The sequence below is a fragment of the Pistacia vera genome, unplaced genomic scaffold (genome assembly GCF_008641045.1).
Source record: "Pistacia vera cultivar Batoury unplaced genomic scaffold, PisVer_v2 Contig506, whole genome shotgun sequence".
Lineage (NCBI taxonomy): Eukaryota > Viridiplantae > Streptophyta > Magnoliopsida > Sapindales > Anacardiaceae > Pistacia > Pistacia vera.
In genome coordinates, this window is record NW_022196342.1 from 603,561 (window position 1) to 624,409 (window position 20,849).

The 20,849-nt window shown below is 33.7% G+C and overlaps 1 protein-coding gene across 1 annotated transcript; it reads left to right on the plus strand.

Annotated features, from left to right (window-relative positions):
* Positions 1-10,113: 10,113 nt before the first annotated feature.
* On the plus strand, positions 10,114-17,614 carry LOC116105859 (replication factor C subunit 3). Its single transcript, XM_031392253.1, has 11 exons — positions 10,114-10,247; positions 10,358-10,468; positions 10,846-10,878; positions 11,714-11,882; positions 13,126-13,307; positions 14,410-14,546; positions 14,676-14,774; positions 15,893-15,962; positions 16,053-16,127; positions 16,713-16,758; positions 17,267-17,614. The coding sequence occupies exons 1-11, from the start codon at positions 10,164-10,166 to the stop codon at positions 17,323-17,325; spliced, it is 1,065 nt and encodes a 354-aa protein (XP_031248113.1). The 5' UTR covers positions 10,114-10,163; the 3' UTR covers positions 17,326-17,614.
* The last annotated feature ends 3,235 nt before the right edge of the window (positions 17,615-20,849 follow it).

Consider the following 20,849-nt stretch of genomic DNA (forward strand, 5'->3'; position numbering starts at 1 on the left):
ATAAGAAAAGATTTAATCAATAAGAAATAATTATTAGAAACAATCAATTAATTTAAAAAAAAAATTGCACAAATAATAATATACCTATACCAAAGTATATCAATATCAAAGAGTGAGGTAATGGAATAGATCCGAATGAGAGCAATACAAGACATTGAAGTTGAGATATGAGTAACAGCACGAAATCATATTTAGATGTAATGACATTTCCAATTTCAAGTAGGTCATCTATTGATCATATTTAGGATCACTTCCCTTTTTTGCATTGTCAAACAATTGGGTGTGTAATCAAAATAGCTTATTAGGGGTGCCCGAGTCAACTTATGCACATCTTAACTAATCTTTTGAAACCTTAAAATTGTCGGCCGAATAATTTATGCCTGAGTAGACTCAAACTTAGGAGCTTGTAAAACATTATTTCGCTCTTTTGATATCAGGCCATCCAATAGGGATTTTCTCGTTCTTTTTTTGTTATGCTAAAATAGTATTGACAGACTTAAAATATGAGGAATGACTATAATGTGTAGATAAAATATATTCAAATTTGGATGGACTCGACGTGTACATTTATCTTCACTAAAGGACAACCTCCGAATTTTTAGCTATAAAATTTGGTCTTAACAAGGAAATTTGAAGTTGGACTTGCTAACTCTTTCTACTACTTCAATAACCGCAACTCGTCAAGTTGTCATTATCATTACATGTTGCATAATTATTGAATTCATCTCTAATGAAACCGGCACTTTGATGTTGGAAGGAACTTAATTGTTTGTTTGATGTGTCCTCTCAACCATGCCAAAACAAAGAAAAACAAAATTAAGAATACTACATGAATTGTAAAGTTGAAGTAATATGTTTCCTATTAAATATTTACCTATTTGAGGTGACATTTCCAAAAGAATAATGCTAGCCTTACTTACTTCTCCTACTCACTTTTTTTACTCACTTTTGTTAAGAAAATGAAAAAGTGGATAAGACTAACATTTTAACAAAGGTGAGTAAGAGAAATGAGTAGGAGGAGTGAGTAAGGCCAACATTACTCATTAGCCAATACATTTCTTCAAGGGCAGAGCTACATGAAGGCCAGTGGTCGCCATGACGACCTCAGGTCCTGCAGAATTTTTATAATTTGACATAGAAAAGAATCATTTTCGTCCCTTTATCTTAAGTTTTTACTCTGGCCACCGTAGTTTCTGAAATTCAACTTTGGCCCCCATAATGTATCTTACCAATTCTTTGTAGCCCCTTCATTCATTCAACATAACATTTTGGCCCCCTAGAATAAATATTCTAGGTCCGGCCGCCCTTGATTTCGTTACATATGACATCTACAAAGAAGTTTAGTTGTTTTAAGGAAATCTTTTTTAATCCCATTCATCAAGTTATTTCTTTATCAGTCATAATATCACTAGGCAAAATGTATTCTAAAGTACTCTTCAATTTATGTAATGCCCAAATGTAAGTATCCTCCCACTCAGATTCTAACTAAGCAAAACATATTGAAAATGTTAACTGAATTGCAATGTTTAAAACTCAGCTCGACTGAGGGACCTGGGGCCTTCATTGGGTTGGGTTAGCAATTTTTCTATTTATCGAAAACCCTAGAAATTGGGACAGTGATTGGCGAATAATTAAAGGTCGGGATGTTGGGGTTTTTGAAGAGGAAGGGTCAATAAGTACAATGGTGGCGACGAAGGTGATTTCCAATAAGTGAATCTACTAGAAATCGCAAAACTAAACCCGTTGTTGTCGTCGATTGGCGAGGCAATCAAGGGAGGGGTTATATGGGTTTCGGTCAAGAGACTGAGGAGAGTGTTTTCGTGGTGATGGGGATGTTGTCATTTACGGAAATAGGCCCTAATTGCCCTGGTTTGTCGACGTTAGTGGTGGTGTTTGAGGTGTTTTTGCAAGATTTCAAACATGTAGGGACTTATAATAGTTTTTAGGGGTGTTTTTATTATATTTCAAACTTTTGAACATCAATTTGACCCATCAGTTAAACCGATCAACCTAGGACCCGACCACTTTATCAGGTTTCACCCTGGGTTGGTTATTAAAACGCAACTCAATTGATGTCACACCGACTACTAGTGATAGGAAACAATAACTATTAATCTTATATGTATAGTTTATAATTATTACATGTGGAAATGATTTGTAAGTGTAATCGGCTTCATGTAAACATTTAAATGCAGTAGGAGATATTGATCTAATATTGTGTATGTAAGCGTCAAAATCTAAACATCGATATTGTTTAGCAGCATCCCAAAATAATTGTTCAAGTTTTCTTCTTTTAAATTGGTTGAGCACATTCATCTTCAAATGCCAACAAGAAGTCCTATATATCACCCAAGGAGAACACCATAAATAGTTTTTTCAATGCATTTTATGTCAGTATGATATGAATAACTAGGGGCGGACTTAATGAATGACGAGTGGGGACCACGACCCCACTCAATTTTTTTAAAATTTCAGATTTTCTATTTCTATTTCTATTTATTTAAATATTATCCTTATAAATCTTTGAGATTTTGAGAACGGAATAGCTGGCCCCCACAGTAAGTTTGGATTTTGTTTTTGTAAAATCCCGTTTTTAATTCTAATATATTTATTACATATTCTTTGTGTTTTTTATTTTTATGCAAGGGATCTATTAGTTTTTTAAAATTTTATTGGGGGTGAAAATGAAAGGAATAAGAGTTATTGGGTTTCCACGTAATGGTTTAAATCCTGAACAAAGGGGTGAAGCATGTAATCTATTTAGGGGTGAAAATCAAGTCGAGCCACTCAAACTATATTTGATGTTGGCTTGAACTCGACTTCGCATTAGTTGAGTCGAGTTCGAGTAGTTAATCGAGTAAAACTCGACTCAATATATTCGCAAGTCTTTCCAAGCTCGATGGTTAAGTTGAAAGTTTTTAAAGTAATAGGGGTCATATGTAATTTAAAAATTATAAAATTTGCAAATCCACCCCTGTTAGATGAGCTTGAAATCGAGTTCGAACTTGAACTCGATTAAAACTCGAAAAAGCTCGATTATACAAACTTGAATTCAAACTCGATTTCCAATTTCAAGTACCGAGTTCGAGTTTGAACTTGATTTCTCAAGTTTGATCAGGCTTGAACTCGAACTCGAACTCGATACTATAGAGATCAAGTTGAGTTCGATTTAACAAATACTCGACTTCATTTGATTTCACCCATAAATCTATTAGATGTAATCTATTCCTTTGATTTTGCATTTAGCTTGTATATGATGAAAACTTGAAAAGTATATTGGCAATTACTAATGAGTTGTCACAAGCATTGCAGAGAAAAGATCAAGACATTGTAAATGCGATGACCTTAGTCAAAGTCTCCAAAACAACGGTTACAATTGTTAAGAGATGAAGGATGAAAATCTTTGTTGAGTGAAATTTCTTCATTTTGCCAAAAACATGATATTGCCATTTTGAATATGGATGATATGTTTGCAATTTGAAGGCAGCCACGACGAAGAGTTGAGCACATGAAAAATTTGCATCACTATCGAGTTGAATTGTTTTATACAGTGATAAACACTCGTTTCACTAAGGTTAGTACTGAGCTGCTTCTTTGTATGACATGTTTATATCCAAGTATTTCATTCTCTGCTTTTGACAAGCATAAGTTGATCTGTTTTGCCCAGTTTTATCCAACTGATTTTTTTGCACTTGAGTTGATGGTACTTGAGAACCATAATAGGACTTATGTTATTGACAGATGTTCTTGTGATGAATTTTGCTGAGTTAGAAGGAATTTGTGATTTGGCTAAGATTTTAGTTCAGTTTAAAAAAGACATTTTATATCCGTTGGTGTATAAGCTTGTGAAACTTGCAGTGGTTTTACTAGTTGCGATTGTGATCGTTGAAATGACTTTTTCTACAATGAATCTTGTGAAAAGTTGGTTATACAATCGAATGAGAAATCAATGGATGAATGATTGCTTGGTCACCTATATTCAGAAAGATGTATTTGATACAGTTGATGATGAGATAATTATCCAACGTTTTCAAAATATGAAAATTCATCGAGGACAATTGTAGAAAAATTGTTTTATTTTTACAAAAATTGTGTTTTTTGAAGATATTTATTTGTATTTTGTAACGTTTTGTAGAAGCTCATCATAATGAAAAAAAAAAATATAAATATGATTGGTTTTATTTTTTTTTTTGTTTATTTTTTGCCCCCATCGAGTGAAATTCCCGGATCCGCCACTATGAATAACCAAATCCTCAACGTCACCAATGACGCTACGAATTTTTCTAAAAAATCATTGCTATTTGCTATGCCACTTTCGACATCTTCAACAACAAATGCGAGCAGATATATCTAGTTATTATACCAACCAATCATCTGGCTACAAACGTTTGAAAAAAATTACCTTTCATGAATGTACCTTTAAAAAATGATGGCTTTCCTGGTATGTAAAAGAAAACCTCAAATTGAAACACTCAATGCCATTAAAAAGTACATGAAATGATTTGTAGCATCCATCTTAATGTTAGTTGTGGCACAAAGGATTTTACAATTCTAATTGTTGACAAAACATATAAAGAATGACAGATTCTTTAAATGAACCCCTAGCCTCAATGTACGCAAATTCTTTAACTCTCTATGCTTTACAATAGCCGATGTTAATCTCAAATTTCTTCTACGTGACTACAACTATGTTTTTTAAAGGATATTGTCTATTGACGTCCTCATACTTTGACATGAATTGTTTTCCCACCCAGCAAGTGGTAGTATTTCTATGCTATAGGTAAACCTGAAACATCCTACATGTGTCAATACGTCTCACCTAAAAAAAAAATTAGACTCCAAAATGACATGAACCCACTATTTACATTACTCGTCAAGACATTCAACTTCATATCAACTCTTGGTTGATTTAATTGTCTTGAATTGATACTAATTTTTGACTGCATAGACAGTCAAGGTAGTTTGTAACTCTTGCTTGGTGGCATATATCTAACCTTCACAATCAATACCATAGTTAGTAACAATCCATTTCAGAGAATTCATTTGCAAATAGAAAAAGAAACATTATAGATATACAAATTTAAAATGATCAGAGTCTTGAAAATTACCTCTATACTTGGATGAAATTCTGTTCTTTATGTTTTAGATTTAGAGTTCAACAACGTGTTTGTAAATAGGGTTACGAACGTAGATTGAATTAAAATGATATGGAGTAGGTTTTGAAGATAAACAATCGAGGAGAAGAGAAGGGCAAAGAGATGAGTGAGTGAGTAAAGGTTGGTTTTCTTTAAGAAGGGTAAAATTGTCCACAACTCATGTAGAGGGCTTGATTACAATTCAAACTAAAAGTGGGTTATTTGTTAATTTCAGTTTCAAGACAGGGTCATAAAAGTACTTTTCTTTTTTTTTTGTGAAACTGTTGAAATCTTTATTTTGTATCAGTAGCATTATCATAAAATTAGAGTAAAATTTTCTAGATGTAAATAAGATTTGCTAATTTTAACCCTAAACGACACTATTGTATTTAATATAATATAATTATGAGTAAACAACATGGTCCCACCGAGGTTTAGCAACCCCAATTTCATTTATTCCAATTCCTACCCTTAAAGTAACACCGTTTGCTAAAATGGTCATATATACTATAGTGCGGCGTACATTAGATGCTAAAGTGCATCGACACTTTCTTTGACATGAGGTAGGCTCATGTTGGCAAGAAGCGACTCACATTAGCAATGTGTAGGCCAACAGTTTTTGACTTTTTTCGGTCAATTCCGAAGTCCAAAGTAACTTTTGAGACCACTGTAGTGCGGCGTACATTAGATGCTAAAGTGCATCGACACTTTCTTTGACATGAGGCAGGCTCATGTTGGCAAGAAGCGACTCACATTAGCAATGTGTAGGCCAACAGTTTTTGACTTTTTTCGGTCGATTCCGAAGTCCAAAGTAACTTCTGAGACCACTGCTAGACTCTCCATAACCTCTTCTACAAAACTCATACCTTCACTTGCCGACCCCACTCAAGTTTCCAACCACCTCCATTCTTGCCACCTTCAAGTTTTTTTTTTTTTCGATGAATTTGGGTGCAACTGACCTCTCTAGACTTCACTGTTAGGTTCTTCGCCATCAACTGATTGTTGTGATGCGTTTTTTGGCCGTTGGTGACTCCTCAATCGCCAAAAATCGAAGCCCAAATTAGTGCCTATAACTTACTCGATTAAATTCCTCACCCAACTACAGCCTAGAAGCCAACCCCATCACTACCAATTTAACAGTGTTACTTTAAGGGTAGGAATATGAAATAAATGAAATCAGGGGTATCAACTTGCTATTTCACTATACCTCATGTGGGAACATGTCGTTTACTCTATAATTATTAAAAGAATTGTAATTAATAATTTCTTTTGATAATACTAATAATTGAAAAATGGTTTTCTAAAGTAGTTAAATTTGAAGAAAATATTTAAAATTTAATAATAATAATTTAAGTTTATTGTAAAACAAAATTTTGACAAACTTATAGGATAATATATGATTCATTGATTGAAATTGATCCAATAAACTTGAAAAAGATATTAGAGGTAATTTTTTCGAATTCATTAACTTCTTGCCAATTATATTGTTTATTAATAATAAAAAGTATTGTGTTATAATTTTGCATAAAAAATTTATAATAAGTTTTCAAGTATATGTTCCCACCCGAGGTATAGCAAAATAGTAAGTTGATACCCTTGGTTTCATTTATTCTAGATTTTCTTTTAAAGTAACGTCGTTTCCACCACCAGCTCTACCTCTTCCTCCTAATCAACCACCACCATCAATACCACCTCCAGCCCCACCACCAACACTGACCCCAATTCCAAAGCCTCCACCTTTACTTGAACCACCTCCAACATCTCATTCTCCACCGTAACCAAAGCCTCCATTTCCACATACACCTCCTTCACCACCAACGGCTCCAACCAAATTTCACATTTCCAATGCACAACATCGAGGAAACCCCTTTCTCGATCTTAAAGCAAAATCGAAAGGTTTTTACCAAAAAAAATTAAACTCCGCCTCCTTTTTTTGGCAATCTTCCAATTGGAATTTTGCAAAAAATAAATAAATCACATTCCCAAACAAACAAATCACACTCCAAAATAGAAATCAAATTCAACCAAACTTTGATTCAAACACACAACCAACTCAATCAAACTCGAATTCCATCAAAAACCAAAGCGCGATTAGCACACAATAGGTGGCTGGGTAGCGGGGTTTGACCGGTAGGCTTGATGGTGGTGGTTTGAGATGGCTCAAGGGCTGTTAGGTCATGACATAGGGTTGCATAGAGTAGAGCTGCGCGGTGTGATATAGAGAAGACTTAGGTGTCAGGCAGCAAATGGTGCAACTAGATGGTGTCAAGGTTTTGGTAGGGATGGTGAGGGGAAGCAGCTGGTAGTGTCAGGTGGGGTGGTCAGCGTCGGGGACTAGCTAGGTGGTTGCGTGCTGGCTAGAGGCACCTCGATGACGCCGATGGCTTTCATGCCATGATCGGGCCGTTCAAGCCTTGGTCATCATCCGAGGATGCTCACCTTTGTTCACCAGTGTCGAAAATGGCCAAAGTGGTTTGAGAGGTTGTAGTGACGCGAGGGGGCAGAAACTAGGAAGACGAAGGGTTTACTTTTTTTATTTATTTTCATGGGTTTTATGATTTTTATTAGGGTTTAGGGTAATTCACCTCTAGAATTTGGAATTTTACAATTAAAATATAAGGGCATTATGGTGATTTCATAAATTTATTATGGGTATAAATAATATGTATGGGGGCATTCTCCTTTTTTTTACATGTCTACTCAATTGTTTTTTACTAAATAATCAAAAGTCATAGGTTCAAGGGCAGTTTGGTAATTGCAATCTCTGCATATGTGTCAGAACCCAACAATGGTAAGGGTAGGGGTGGGTGGGTTTAGGTATCGGCCCAAATTCAAAGGAACCATAACCAGAATTGACCGGTTCCTTGGATTTGGAAGCTAGGAACTGGAACCTAAAACATAGGTTCTGGTTCCCGTTCCGGGTAACCAGGTTAGTTTTAATTACTCCATAGTCCATACTTTTAAAAAATGACAAATAAACCCTCTAAAAATTACAATACACCCCAATAGTTTACAAAAATTATAATTCAATCCTTATTCCTACTCGGGTACCCGGATCTCTGCTCTGGTTCCCGGTTCCTACAGGGGTGGAACTGAAACTAGAATCGGAATCGGAACCGATTGGTTCCTGATTTCTAAAATCGGAACCTACCTTGTGAGGGCAGGTTCCTGGTAGGAATTAGAATTGGAACCCCGGGTATCTACTAGTTTTGGTTCTAGCTGGTTTCTTTGCACACTCTCAGCTAACGGTATTACTAATCGGAATAAATGAAACTAGGGGTACCCACTGGGTATTTTGCTGAACCTCAGGTGGGAACATGTTGTTTGCTCATGAACCCGTATACAATAATAAAGCCCTGATTTTCCCGCCACTTTTACTCTCTGCCGTTCCTCAGTTCCTCTTCACTCTCTCTCAAGTTGTAAGCTTTGGGAAAAAGATNACAACATCGAGGAAACCCCTTTCTCGATCTTAAAGCAAAATCGAAAGGTTTTTACCAAAAAAAATTAAACTCCGCCTCCTTTTTTTGGCAATCTTCCAATTGGAATTTTGCAAAAAATAAATAAATCACATTCCCAAACAAACAAATCACACTCCAAAATAGAAATCAAATTCAACCAAACTTTGATTCAAACACACAACCAACTCAATCAAACTCGAATTCCATCAAAAACCAAAGCGCGATTAGCACACAATAGGTGGCTGGGTAGCGGGGTTTGACCGGTAGGCTTGATGGTGGTGGTTTGAGATGGCTCAAGGGCTGTTAGGTCATGACATAGGGTTGCATAGAGTAGAGCTGCGCGGTGTGATATAGAGAAGACTTAGGTGTCAGGCAGCAAATGGTGCAACTAGATGGTGTCAAGGTTTTGGTAGGGATGGTGAGGGGAAGCAGCTGGTAGTGTCAGGTGGGGTGGTCAGCGTCGGGGACTAGCTAGGTGGTTGCGTGCTGGCTAGAGGCACCTCGATGACGCCGATGGCTTTCATGCCATGATCGGGCCGTTCAAGCCTTGGTCATCATCCGAGGATGCTCACCTTTGTTCACCAGTGTCGAAAATGGCCAAAGTGGTTTGAGAGGTTGTAGTGACGCGAGGGGGCAGAAACTAGGAAGACGAAGGGTTTACTTTTTTTATTTATTTTCATGGGTTTTATGATTTTTATTAGGGTTTAGGGTAATTCACCTCTAGAATTTGGAATTTTACAATTAAAATATAAGGGCATTATGGTGATTTCATAAATTTATTATGGGTATAAATAATATGTATGGGGGCATTCTCCTTTTTTTTACATGTCTACTCAATTGTTTTTTACTAAATAATCAAAAGTCATAGGTTCAAGGGCAGTTTGGTAATTGCAATCTCTGCATATGTGTCAGAACCCAACAATGGTAAGGGTAGGGGTGGGTGGGTTTAGGTATCGGCCCAAATTCAAAGGAACCATAACCAGAATTGACCGGTTCCTTGGATTTGGAAGCTAGGAACTGGAACCTAAAACATAGGTTCTGGTTCCCGTTCCGGGTAACCAGGTTAGTTTTAATTACTCCATAGTCCATACTTTTAAAAAATGACAAATAAACCCTCTAAAAATTACAATACACCCCAATAGTTTACAAAAATTATAATTCAATCCTTATTCCTACTCGGGTACCCGGATCTCTGCTCTGGTTCCCGGTTCCTACAGGGGTGGAACTGAAACTAGAATCGGAATCGGAACCGATTGGTTCCTGATTTCTAAAATCGGAACCTACCTTGTGAGGGCAGGTTCCTGGTAGGAATTAGAATTGGAACCCCGGGTATCTACTAGTTTTGGTTCTAGCTGGTTTCTTTGCACACTCTCAGCTAACGGTATTACCAATCGGAATAAATGAAACTAGGGGTACCCACTGGGTATTTTGCTGAACCTCAGGTGGGAACATGTTGTTTGCTCATGAACCCGTATACAATAATAAAGCCCTGATTTTCCCGCCACTTGTACTCTCTGCCGTTCCTCAGTTCCTCTTCACTCTCTCTCAAGTTGTAAGCTTTGGGAAAAAGATGTTGTGGGTTGATAAGTACAGACCCAAAACCCTCGACCAGGCAATCGTCCATCAAGACATTGCTCAGAATCTCAAGAAACTCGTATTTCTCTTCATCTCTCTCTTTTAAAACATATATATTTTTGATATAATCGAATTCTAGGGTTTTGATTTCATTATCTTTAACTGTTTTGTTTTCTTTTTCAAAATCAGGTCACTGAACAAGATTGCCCCCATCTGCTCTTCTATGGCCCATCTGGCTCCGGCAAGAAAACCCTAATCATCGCTTTGCTTCGTCAAGTCTTTGGTCCTGGCGCCGAAAAGGTCTCTCTTTTCCTTTCAATTTTGATGGGTTTGTTTTTTCTCTTATTGTTGTTTTATTTTGTTATAATTTGTTTGAGTAATGAAATTTCTTTACGAAAAATTCTGCGAAAGTTGATAATGTTCAAATTTTGATGATTTTATGTGTGGGTTTTTGTGGTTTTGGTTTTTAAAATAATGTAGTGAAGGAAACAACGACAACAACTTTTTAATGTTGAAATTTAAGTAAGTTTTGCATGTATATGAGCGCAAAAGAAAATAAATTACATTTTAATACTTCTTTTTTGTGAACTTAAATTCAAGTTGACAAAGCTAATGTATGCTACAGGATGATTTGGTAGTGTGGTAATTCTGAGAAATTCATTCAAATTTGATTGCAGGTGAAGGTGGAGAACAGGACTTGGAAAGTGGATGTAAGCTCCATCCTATATTATGTTTTGTTTCGTTAGTTTTACAAAAAGAAATCGACGAGTAATTTCCTTCTGTTGTGAAATTTTGTGCACAATTGTTAGTTAATTGTGGAATGTGTTTTCTGGTTGAGATGATTAAATATGGCCTCAACATTTTATAGAACTTGTAATTGGATTTGTCAATCTCCTTTCCAGAAAAGAAAACTAGATGTTGTAATGTTACAGTTGTTAAAGTTGTTCTCTTTATAATGGGTAAGGTAAAATTTAGAAAGAAATGATAACCTAGAATCATGTAGCTGGTCAAGTTATAGGGAAAATATAATATTACTTTTTTATGTATTTCTTGGAATTTTCTGTTATCAAATGGAGTTTTGGATTCTGATTCTGGTAAAATAATTAAGTCATAACATATAATCGATATAGCCTTTTTTTTTAACTTCTTATGTCTAACATTGTTTTTCTGTCTAAAAGATGTCAATGAATTAGAGCTTTGCACTTTCTTGGAACTTACATAATAACTTGCATTAAGAACGCTAAGTTAGGTTTTATGTGCATGCTGACTTGAACCTAGAGCTGTTCATGTTTGATGCTCTTCACCAGTCATAAATATATCGGCTGTCTGAATTTTTGTACTCTCCTTGTTTGAGAGAGGACATCTATATTTATATGTATGTATATATTTGCTATTATTCTTTTTCAACTTGCTTTTGATTTTGTGTGGTAGAAAGCTAGCAGAACTGTTGGATATCATTTTTTTTTTTTTTTTTTTTTTGCTATTAATTTTTGTCATGTTGTTTTGACCATGTTATTTTATTTAGCTATGATGATTATGTTGCAGGCTGGAAGTAGAACTATTGATCTGGAGCTGACCACATTATCAAGTGCCAACCATGTAGAACTAAGTCCTAGTGATGTAGGCTTTCAGGACAGATATATAGTTCAAGAGATAATTAAAGAGATGGCTAAGAATAGACCTATTGACACTAAAGGAAAAAGAGGGTATAAAGGTAATAAATGATCGATTTATTAGAATCGTATTTATGCTGAGTAAAAGTCTTTGGAGTTCAGAGTCCAGACATTTTTGGATATTTTGTGGAATATGACTTTTTTGTATTGTCATCTACTTATTTGAAGTTCTAAACAGTCCTTCAGAATTGGTCTTAAAGATGCATGGGATCCATGGGATTATGATGCAGTAGAAAATATGACTTAAATTCATGAAATAAAACAACTTGAATGAATGAGTCGAAAGCACAAACTTCAATGAATAAATGGTTAAGAAACAGTCCAATATTAGTAAATTAAAAGAAAAAAACAATGGAAGAAAAACAAAATCATATGAGATGGTAGTAAACAAATAAGACCAGATAGAAATTCCTAAAAGTGTCAGTCTTCCTCTTTTTTCTTGTCAAATTTTAACTCCATATATGTCTCTTTCATACATTAGACTACTTCTGGGTTTTCTTAGACATGGCTTGTTTCAAAGGTTTTACCTAGGCAGAAAATGTCATCTTCATAGTGAGCACTTAAAATAATGATTTTTTACATCTAAAGTCTTAATGCTATACCAAATAGAACAGCCATTGGGTTTTTGTAGGTCTTTAAATGCATCCATATTCTCTTTATAAAAAATGGTTATTTTGGCCTCTATTTGGTAGTAGCCATTTAGGTTTCATTACCTGAGAGCACCAGCCCTATTCTTCGTTGAAAGAAAAAGTGTAAATGATTAAATTGGTTGCCCAGTAAGTAATCTTATAATATTTCATGACTTAAACTTTCGTTACTCCTCCTGAAAATTAAGTAAAATATAAATGTCTTATTTGATTTTTCCCCTATTTGGGTTCACTTTAGTTGACATTCTGCAAAGCTTTATAGCACATCTGCACACTTAGCTTTAAAGTTTTTTAATTTAGATTGTTTTGAGTATTTCTTATCTTCGGATATCCTCTATCAATTTAATCAATCTCTTAATTTCTCAGTGAGTTTCATGTTGTTTTTGTTTTTAAATTTTCCATTGTTCTGCCAAGCAGACAGTTTTTTTTTTTTTTTAATTTTTTTTCACTATATTTATTTTTTATTTTTTTGTCGTTCCTTAAGGACAAGATTGAATTGATTAATTAGGGTTGCAAGTTTCAGCCTGGCTGCTTAATTAAGCAATCAATTTAGTTACAGCAATCAATCAGTCATCCTTCTGAAGTTGCTTTATCTACAAGTTTGTGTTGTTGATTTTAAATTCTTGTGCAATGTTAGTGTTGGTGCTCAATGAGGTTGACAAGCTTTCAAGAGAAGCCCAGCATTCTCTCCGAAGAACAATGGAGAAATATAGTACTTCTTGTCGTCTAATTTTATGCTGTAACAGCTCTTCAAAAGTTACTGAAGCGATTCGGTCTCGTTGCTTGAATGTGCGAATAAATGCACCAACTGAGGAAGAGGTATTCAATTTCGTTGTCTGTTTTGATTTTTCATGGAACGATCCTTCTTCTGGATCCTTTCATTGATTGTCAAGGACCATACATGCAAGTAATACCACATTTCTTTCTTAAGGCCACATCAAGCATGTTTATTTCGTTCTGCATGGCATTGGGGTTGGTTTTCTTAGGTGAATGGGAGGTCTTGATGGATGGATTTCGCATAAAATAGTTGAAAACTTTTCAATGGTTGACATTCTGCTAGTCTCAATCTCTCTGAAAATGAGCTGGTTGTCTTTAACAGCTTGCTTGATTTTTTTTTTTTTTTTTTTTTTTTTTTGGTTTGGTTTTGTCATATATTATTGTCATCTAAGCTTTTACATGGACTATTTTACATTATCATAGGTTGTATTTTCGAATTTTTAGTAGATGAATGTTTATAAAGATAAGTCAAGTTTACAGATCACTTCTTTCAAGTTTCAACTGATATTTAAACGGATCAGTGTTTCCCTATGGATTAGTTTTTCGCTCTCAAAGAGTGTTTAATAATAATGTATTTATTCTTTGAAAATTATTTGCCAGCCTCGCCAAACTTGTATATTTCATGAAAAATGAACAATTGAAAATTAAATTAAATTCTGAGTTCTCACTTATATAGTAGCTTTGAAAACATGAGGTTGGACCACTGTTCATCTTGCAGCAACATACTGTAAAGTAAACTGCTCTTTAACTGTTAACTTGCTGATATTTCTTTGTTTTTTTAATTTTCTAAAATCCAAAATCATCATTTCGCTGGACATGATTAGCTTTTTGGGATTGGGCATGGAAAATTTTGGAGAGCTAGGACATGTCAGGATAAGCATAAAAGTCTTATTGTAAAACCTATTGAGAGAGATTACTCTGATTTGGATGGCCTTGTAACCTTCAGAAGAGAATGAGAAAGTGCCAAGTTGATTTTTTTATGGAGAAATAATATTCCCTTAAATTTTCAGATAAACTTGGTCTTTTTCTTTTGATTTTTATGGATTCTGATTTGTAGAACATATCATTTTAGATGACTAGTTGACTTGGTGTATGTCATACAACTATTATGCTCATTTAATGTATTTGTTTATATTTGTGCTAGATTGTAAAAGTACTGGAGTTTATTGGAAAGAAAGAAGGGCTGCAACTTCCATCTGGGTTTGCTGCTCGTATAGCAGAAAAATCAAATCGGAGTTTGAGGAGAGCTATATTGTCATTTGAAACTTGCCGTGTTCAACAGTTAATATCTATAATGACTCTTTAAATTAGCAGCAGTTGCGAGCCCTTCACTTTTCTCTTTGGTGCACTGTTTGATAATTAGCATCCCATTGCTACTGATATCTGTGCACCTTGCTGCTATGGTTACAGGTATCCTTTTACAAGTAACCAAGTGATTCCCCCTATGGACTGGGAGGAATATGTCGCTGAAATAGCATCTGACATAATGAAGGAGCAGAGCCCAAAAAGGTTCAGTTTCCATCTTTTTTGCATGAAGATTCTGATAGTAAAATTAATGATTGACTTCTTTAATCTTAATTTTTTTTTTTATTACTTTTAAATTGTTTATTTTCATTATCAGTACTCTTTTTGATTATGCTTTACTTAGGAGAATATATATATATATATATATAATAGTTTCTTGGTGATAATTTTAAATAGGAAGTTTAATTAGGACTTCCAGCTTTCAAGGGACTGCAATATAAATTGGATGCCTACACCGTTTCAGTAGAAGGTGTGGGGTTGCATATAAAATATTTGATAGCTGCTACATTGTAGATTTTTAATCCATTTTCCACAACAACAACCAGCGTGATAAACAGACATTTTCAAGTTCTGATGCACTATTTGTTTGTATTTCAGTGATCATACAATGATTCTGTATGGAGGCTTAAGATCATCCTATAACTTGCACCCCTTTGGTGCCCATTGTAACATTTAGGGAAAAAAGAAAATTTAAATAAATAAAAGAAGACACTCATAAAGCACACAGAGTGGTGCTACAGTTGTAATTCTGTAACCAGAGGTTTCAATTGAAAATTTTATCTGTGTAATGTAATGTTTCTAGAGAAAACAGTAATTACTGTATTCTAGTCATGAATTTTTATTGGAAAGATGTACAAGGTTGTATGAAATAAAATGTTTGCAAGTCAGAGAAACTAGGTGGGGAATGAGAAGAATTATAAAGATTATAGGATCACAAAAGGCAATATTGACGTCTTTGTAAATAAAAATATTCATGTGCTCAGAAATGTTTTATTTCCTTGCAGTGAAGCACCAGATCTGACTGGATGTGAATGCAGTTTAATCATATTCTTCCTTTATATAATCTATTCCTCTGCAGTAGGTACATTAGTTAGCATGATGCGGGAAGTATTGTACCATAGCCATATTCTGTATTTGAGCAGATTAAAACCTCTGATTAGTATATTCTTTACCACTAAGATTATAGAGTTACCAAAATGAACAAATGCTGATCTGTGATTCTGATTTGATGAATGTTTTTCAGTAATACAAATGGGTTACATTGGTTTTTATGTTCATCATTCTTCATATTTTCTAATTAAACATCTTTCTATGTGCGTTAGGTTGTTCCAGGTTCGAGGCAAGTTGTATGAACTGCTAATTAATTGTATTCCTCCTGAGATTGTATTGAAGGTACAGGTTGTTTTGAGTTTTTTTTTTTTTTTCTCTTTGCCTCCCCTCCCTTAGCTTTAAGTATGAATCATTTATTTGTTTTTATTGCAGAGGTTGCTCTATGAATTATTGAAGAGGTTAGATGTGGAATTAAAGCATGAGATCTGCCATTGGGCTGCATATTATGTAAGTCTCAATTGCCATCATATTCATTGTTACTCTCTTGGTTTCTCTTTTTCCTTGTTCAAGCTCTGTGCATTGTCTTTCCTTGATCTTTTTCAACTGTCACGCTATTGTGATGCATTATTAATAATAAATACGAATTAAATATGAATTAAGAATCAGTATTGTATTGATCTTTATTATGCTATAATTCCTGAATCTTAAGTTGCTTCTTATTCTTCATGCAAACTTTTCATCATTTGGCTTCACATTAGGTTGCTTGCATGAAGAGTTAGAAGCAATCAATTATGTAGACTTGTTTTAGGATATAATACTATGTCACCAGATTGCTTATGCTTAACTTTCTTAGGCGGTAGCTCTACTGCTTGCTAAAGGATTGAAAATCTGCTGTTGTATAATAATCAGCATAGGTATTAGCAATTGTTGTGACTTAATTAGAATGTTAATTTTGAATTTTCATATGCCTGTTATACTAAAATTGTTAAGGAATTTAATGGTTTTTCCTTTTGAAAATTAACTCTAGTGACTCTTCTGTTGGGCTTGCTTCGGATTGCATTTTCAACAATGAAATTTGTTATGTTCCTGCAGGAACATAGAATGCGTCTTGGACAGAAAGCCATATTTCACCTTGAAGGTACTTCCATCTATCTGGAAACTATATATATTCTGCTGGCAGCTAGTAAGCATATGATATGCGATCATCAATAGTAACATATTGATTGAACTTCACCAAGTTTGAATTTTCCTTGCAGATTTCTAGCAATAAATTATTCTTCTTTAATTGATTGGAACTTTCAAAAATATATAAACAATTAATCTGATGATGATCTTTAGTTGAACAAACATAGTTTCTCATGCCAGATAGCAACTACCATCAAATATCCTGAACTAGTCGTATTCTGAATTGCTTCTAAAGCTCAATCTTAAAATGCCATTAATAACTTTTCAAACATAAATACTTGCTTGTGTCAGTAAACATTACCTTTCATGTTCCTGTAATACTGTACTTGAACGTTGATGAGTTTGATGCTTGATTTGCTCATACTAAAATTTGACCAGTTGTAACACGAGAAAAAATAATGCGTTGCTTTTTTTAAGTCGACCAACTAGCTTTATAGTACTTACATTGATGATTTTTGCAGCATTTGTGGCAAAGTTCATGAGCATTTACAAGGGTTTCCTCATCATGACATTTGGATGAAGATTAGACAGGCACCAGAGATGCCTTGATGTTGAATGCAATGCAAATAAATTTTGTCAACTCTGTTCCAGTGCTAGCTGAAGATGTTCTTATATCGCCCTGTGAAAAGTTTCTTGCCTCTGTGTTTCTACACTATTTTTGTTCTCTAAAGTGTTCATTACTTTCACAACTTTCTTTTTCAAGTGTTCAATTAAAGGACATCTAATAGTTATTTGTTGTTAACATTAAGGTTGCGTTTGGTTTGGGGTGATATAAGATTAATCATTTAATCTTTGTTTAATTTTCAAGATTCTCTCGTTTGGTTGTCAAAGAATAAAATATTACGTAATCTTTTATTGTAAATAGTATTTACTGTTGGTAATATTAGGAGTAATCAGATTGTCTTTTCAAATGGTGTTAATATAAGATTACTAAGGTAATCTTAATTTTGGCTATATTTTGCCTTTAATCTTTTATTATTTCAAACATATTTGTCCTCACATGTTTATCAAATAACAATTAGCCTAGACCTTTTACATTTGAGAATATAGCTAAAATACCTTAGTCACAAAAAAGTTTAAAAATTAACAAAATACCTCTAGTCATCCAAGATCATTATCGACCGTTAGTCATCACTGTTGGTCGTCAACGAAAGTTGTCATATTAGTGCAAGACCGATAGGATTTTGTCGGCGTGTGTCGATGAGGACTTTTTCGACCATGGATTTGTGATCCCTGGTCGGAAATGACTAGATATGGCTGTTTCACGACCAATGATGTGGTCGTGAAACGCCATAGATCTGACCTTGAAAAGGTCAGATCTTTGGCTGTGAAATGGTTGTTGTTTCACGGCAAAAGATCTGGCCGTGAAAAGGCTAGATCTTTGGCTGTGAAATGGCCATCGCTTCATAGTCAAAGATCTGGCATTCTCATGGCCAAATTTGTGGCTGTTTCATGGCCACATCTTTGGTTGTGAAACATCCATATTCACGGCTAGATCTAGCCGTTTTTGGCTATGGATCACCAAATTAGACCTTATCGACGCATGATTAGCCAGATCCGATCACTCGTGCACCATTACAGTGGTTGTCGGCAGTGGTGGCTGGCTGTCAACAGTGGATTGGGGTGGGTGGGGTGATTTTGCTATAAATTAAAGTTTTATATGACTGGGGTATTTTAACAAAATTTCAAATATAAGGGGTTAAAAGAATAGTTTAAAAAATAATAGAATAAAATAATAATAAAAATAATATTATATTATTATTTAAAAAAGAAGACAATTTAATAATTTATATAACATATCTACTCCTTTATCCTCCCAACCAAACATATTATTATAACATACATATCAATTTATTTCAACCAATCAAACACATTTATTTAAAGATTCCTTGGTAATCTATCTTTCCAGTAATATAACATTTCTCAGTAATATAGTATTCTCTGAACCAAACGCATCCTAACGGAAATGACAACATGACTTAAATTTATTTGTTATTTTATTTTAAGTGAATTTGGTTCTTAAAATCTAAATTTTAAAGATTTAAAAAAACCGAAAAATACTATAACTTTCTTTTAAAGGAAGTCGAAGAATCAAAAGAATTTAACAAATTTATAAATTAAAATCTAAAAGAAATAAAAAAGAATTCTTTTATTTTGTAAATAAAATGATTTAAATTGTTTCATACGTCTTTACTCTTATATAAATCTAAATCTAATTCTAGTAAACTTTTCATCGTTCCTTAATATAAATCTAAATTCGCATCTTAATTAATAATAGAGTAATATTATTGGCTCTTCAAATTTTTTTTTTTTTAATTTAATCCTACATCTAAAAAAAAACCCATTAAAACTTTTGAAATTACTTAAATATCTAAATAAACCTCATATATTTTCAAAACAACCATTTTTTACAAAAAAATTATTAATTACTTATTTCATACTTTGTTAATATTTTTTGTCTGGATTTAAATAACAATCAATTATATTTTGTTTTATAAAATCTTGTTATGAAAGGTAACCTTTTTTGAAAGGTAAATTTAAATCAATAAAAAATTAGTAAAGAACAAAAATATAATTATAAATAAACCTTTTGTTATTATTCCAAGATTTCTATTCTTCATTTTCATATCATGTATCTTTATGTTGACTGACTATGCCGTTTTCCCCTTATTCATTTTGCTTGACTGAATAATCAAATTAAACAATTTAAAAAGCTCTCAGGCATAAGCTTTAATTCTTAGCAAAAACATAAATTAGAAATCAAATAATAAATGTGTATGTGATTTCATTTGAGGGGAAAAAACAAAAGAACGAAGAATTGAGTTTTTATAACAGTAAACAAATGAATTAAGTAAAGTTCTGATAAGAAGATTTTTTATTATAATTATTCAAAAAGGGAAATACATGAGGTTTATTTAGACATTTAAATATGTTTAAAAATGTTTAAGCATGTCTAAGGTCTGCTTGTTTTCACTTCTAAAGACTTAGAAAAAGTGAATACTATTTTATATTTAGATATTTATTAGTTGTTTCGTTTTAACCAATTTAAATTCAGAATCAGAACCACTCATATTCCTCCTAATGAAAAAAAAACAAAAAAAATTGGCTTTTAACTTTAAGACAAACATTTTTGTTTGCTTAAATGACTTTAGAATCAACATTATACAATTATCAGAAAAGTTACCAAACGCCACCTAAGATGATTTTTAGTAGCACCACTCAAATTTATTAGTTAAATATATAGTTTACCATAAAACTCTCCATATGGAAATTAGCAGTTGCATGTCTACTCTCAAAAACACTGTTATGCCTAAAATAAGGGCTGCATATTAACGTTAGCAAGCATCAATCAGAGTTTATGAAGACTTTTTACTGTCCAGAACTTGCCACTCTCTAAAGACAAAGAATAACTGTCAACAATCCAGCTGACTCAAGTATTTCTATGAATGAATTGGTTCGCACACCTGTCAAAGCCCCATTTAATTTAAGGATATTTTTGAGTTCTCAACGAATGAAGAGCAAGAGAGATCTGCACGACACCAACCCACTTGTAAAATGTATCATTAGCTTGAGTTCAGCGTTATAAATAGGCAACTCCCCCTCACAAAATCATAATCAGACACTCTTGAATTCAACAAAGAAAATAGCAAAATCACACAACTAGAAAGAGACTGGTTTGACATTCTCTAAGAACACTTATAACACCAACACTTGTAATACCTATCACAGTTCATGACCTCTCGTAATCTTGGTTACACCAGAAACACCTCTATATAAAGAAAACAGTGGATGTAGTAAAACCCCTCCTAGCCGGGTATTTCCTAAGTATCCCTTGGCCATTGAGAACCTAAAAACGCACGCCTAGGAAGAAGTTTGTTTTAAAATCCTATTTAAAGATAAACTTGTAGTTTAAAACTATATATAGATATATGTGTTTATTTTTTTCTTAACTATAATAAGTTCATTGTATAATCAAAAAAATAAATTTCCTCTTGGAGTAATATGAAATCCATAGTAATACTTACTAGAACTACACCACTTTTA

Excerpts from the sequence above, each read along its gene's own strand:
- LOC116105859 (XM_031392253.1), top strand. The coding sequence starts at position 10,164 with ATGTTGTGGGTTGATAAGTACAGACCCAAAACCCTCGACCAGGCAATC. Across the intron at positions 14,547-14,675 it reads GAAACTTGCCGTGTTCAACA|GTATCCTTTTACAAGTAACC; the intron begins GTTAATATCTAT and ends CTATGGTTACAG. Across the intron at positions 15,963-16,052 it reads CTCCTGAGATTGTATTGAAG|AGGTTGCTCTATGAATTATT; the intron begins GTACAGGTTGTT and ends TTTTTATTGCAG.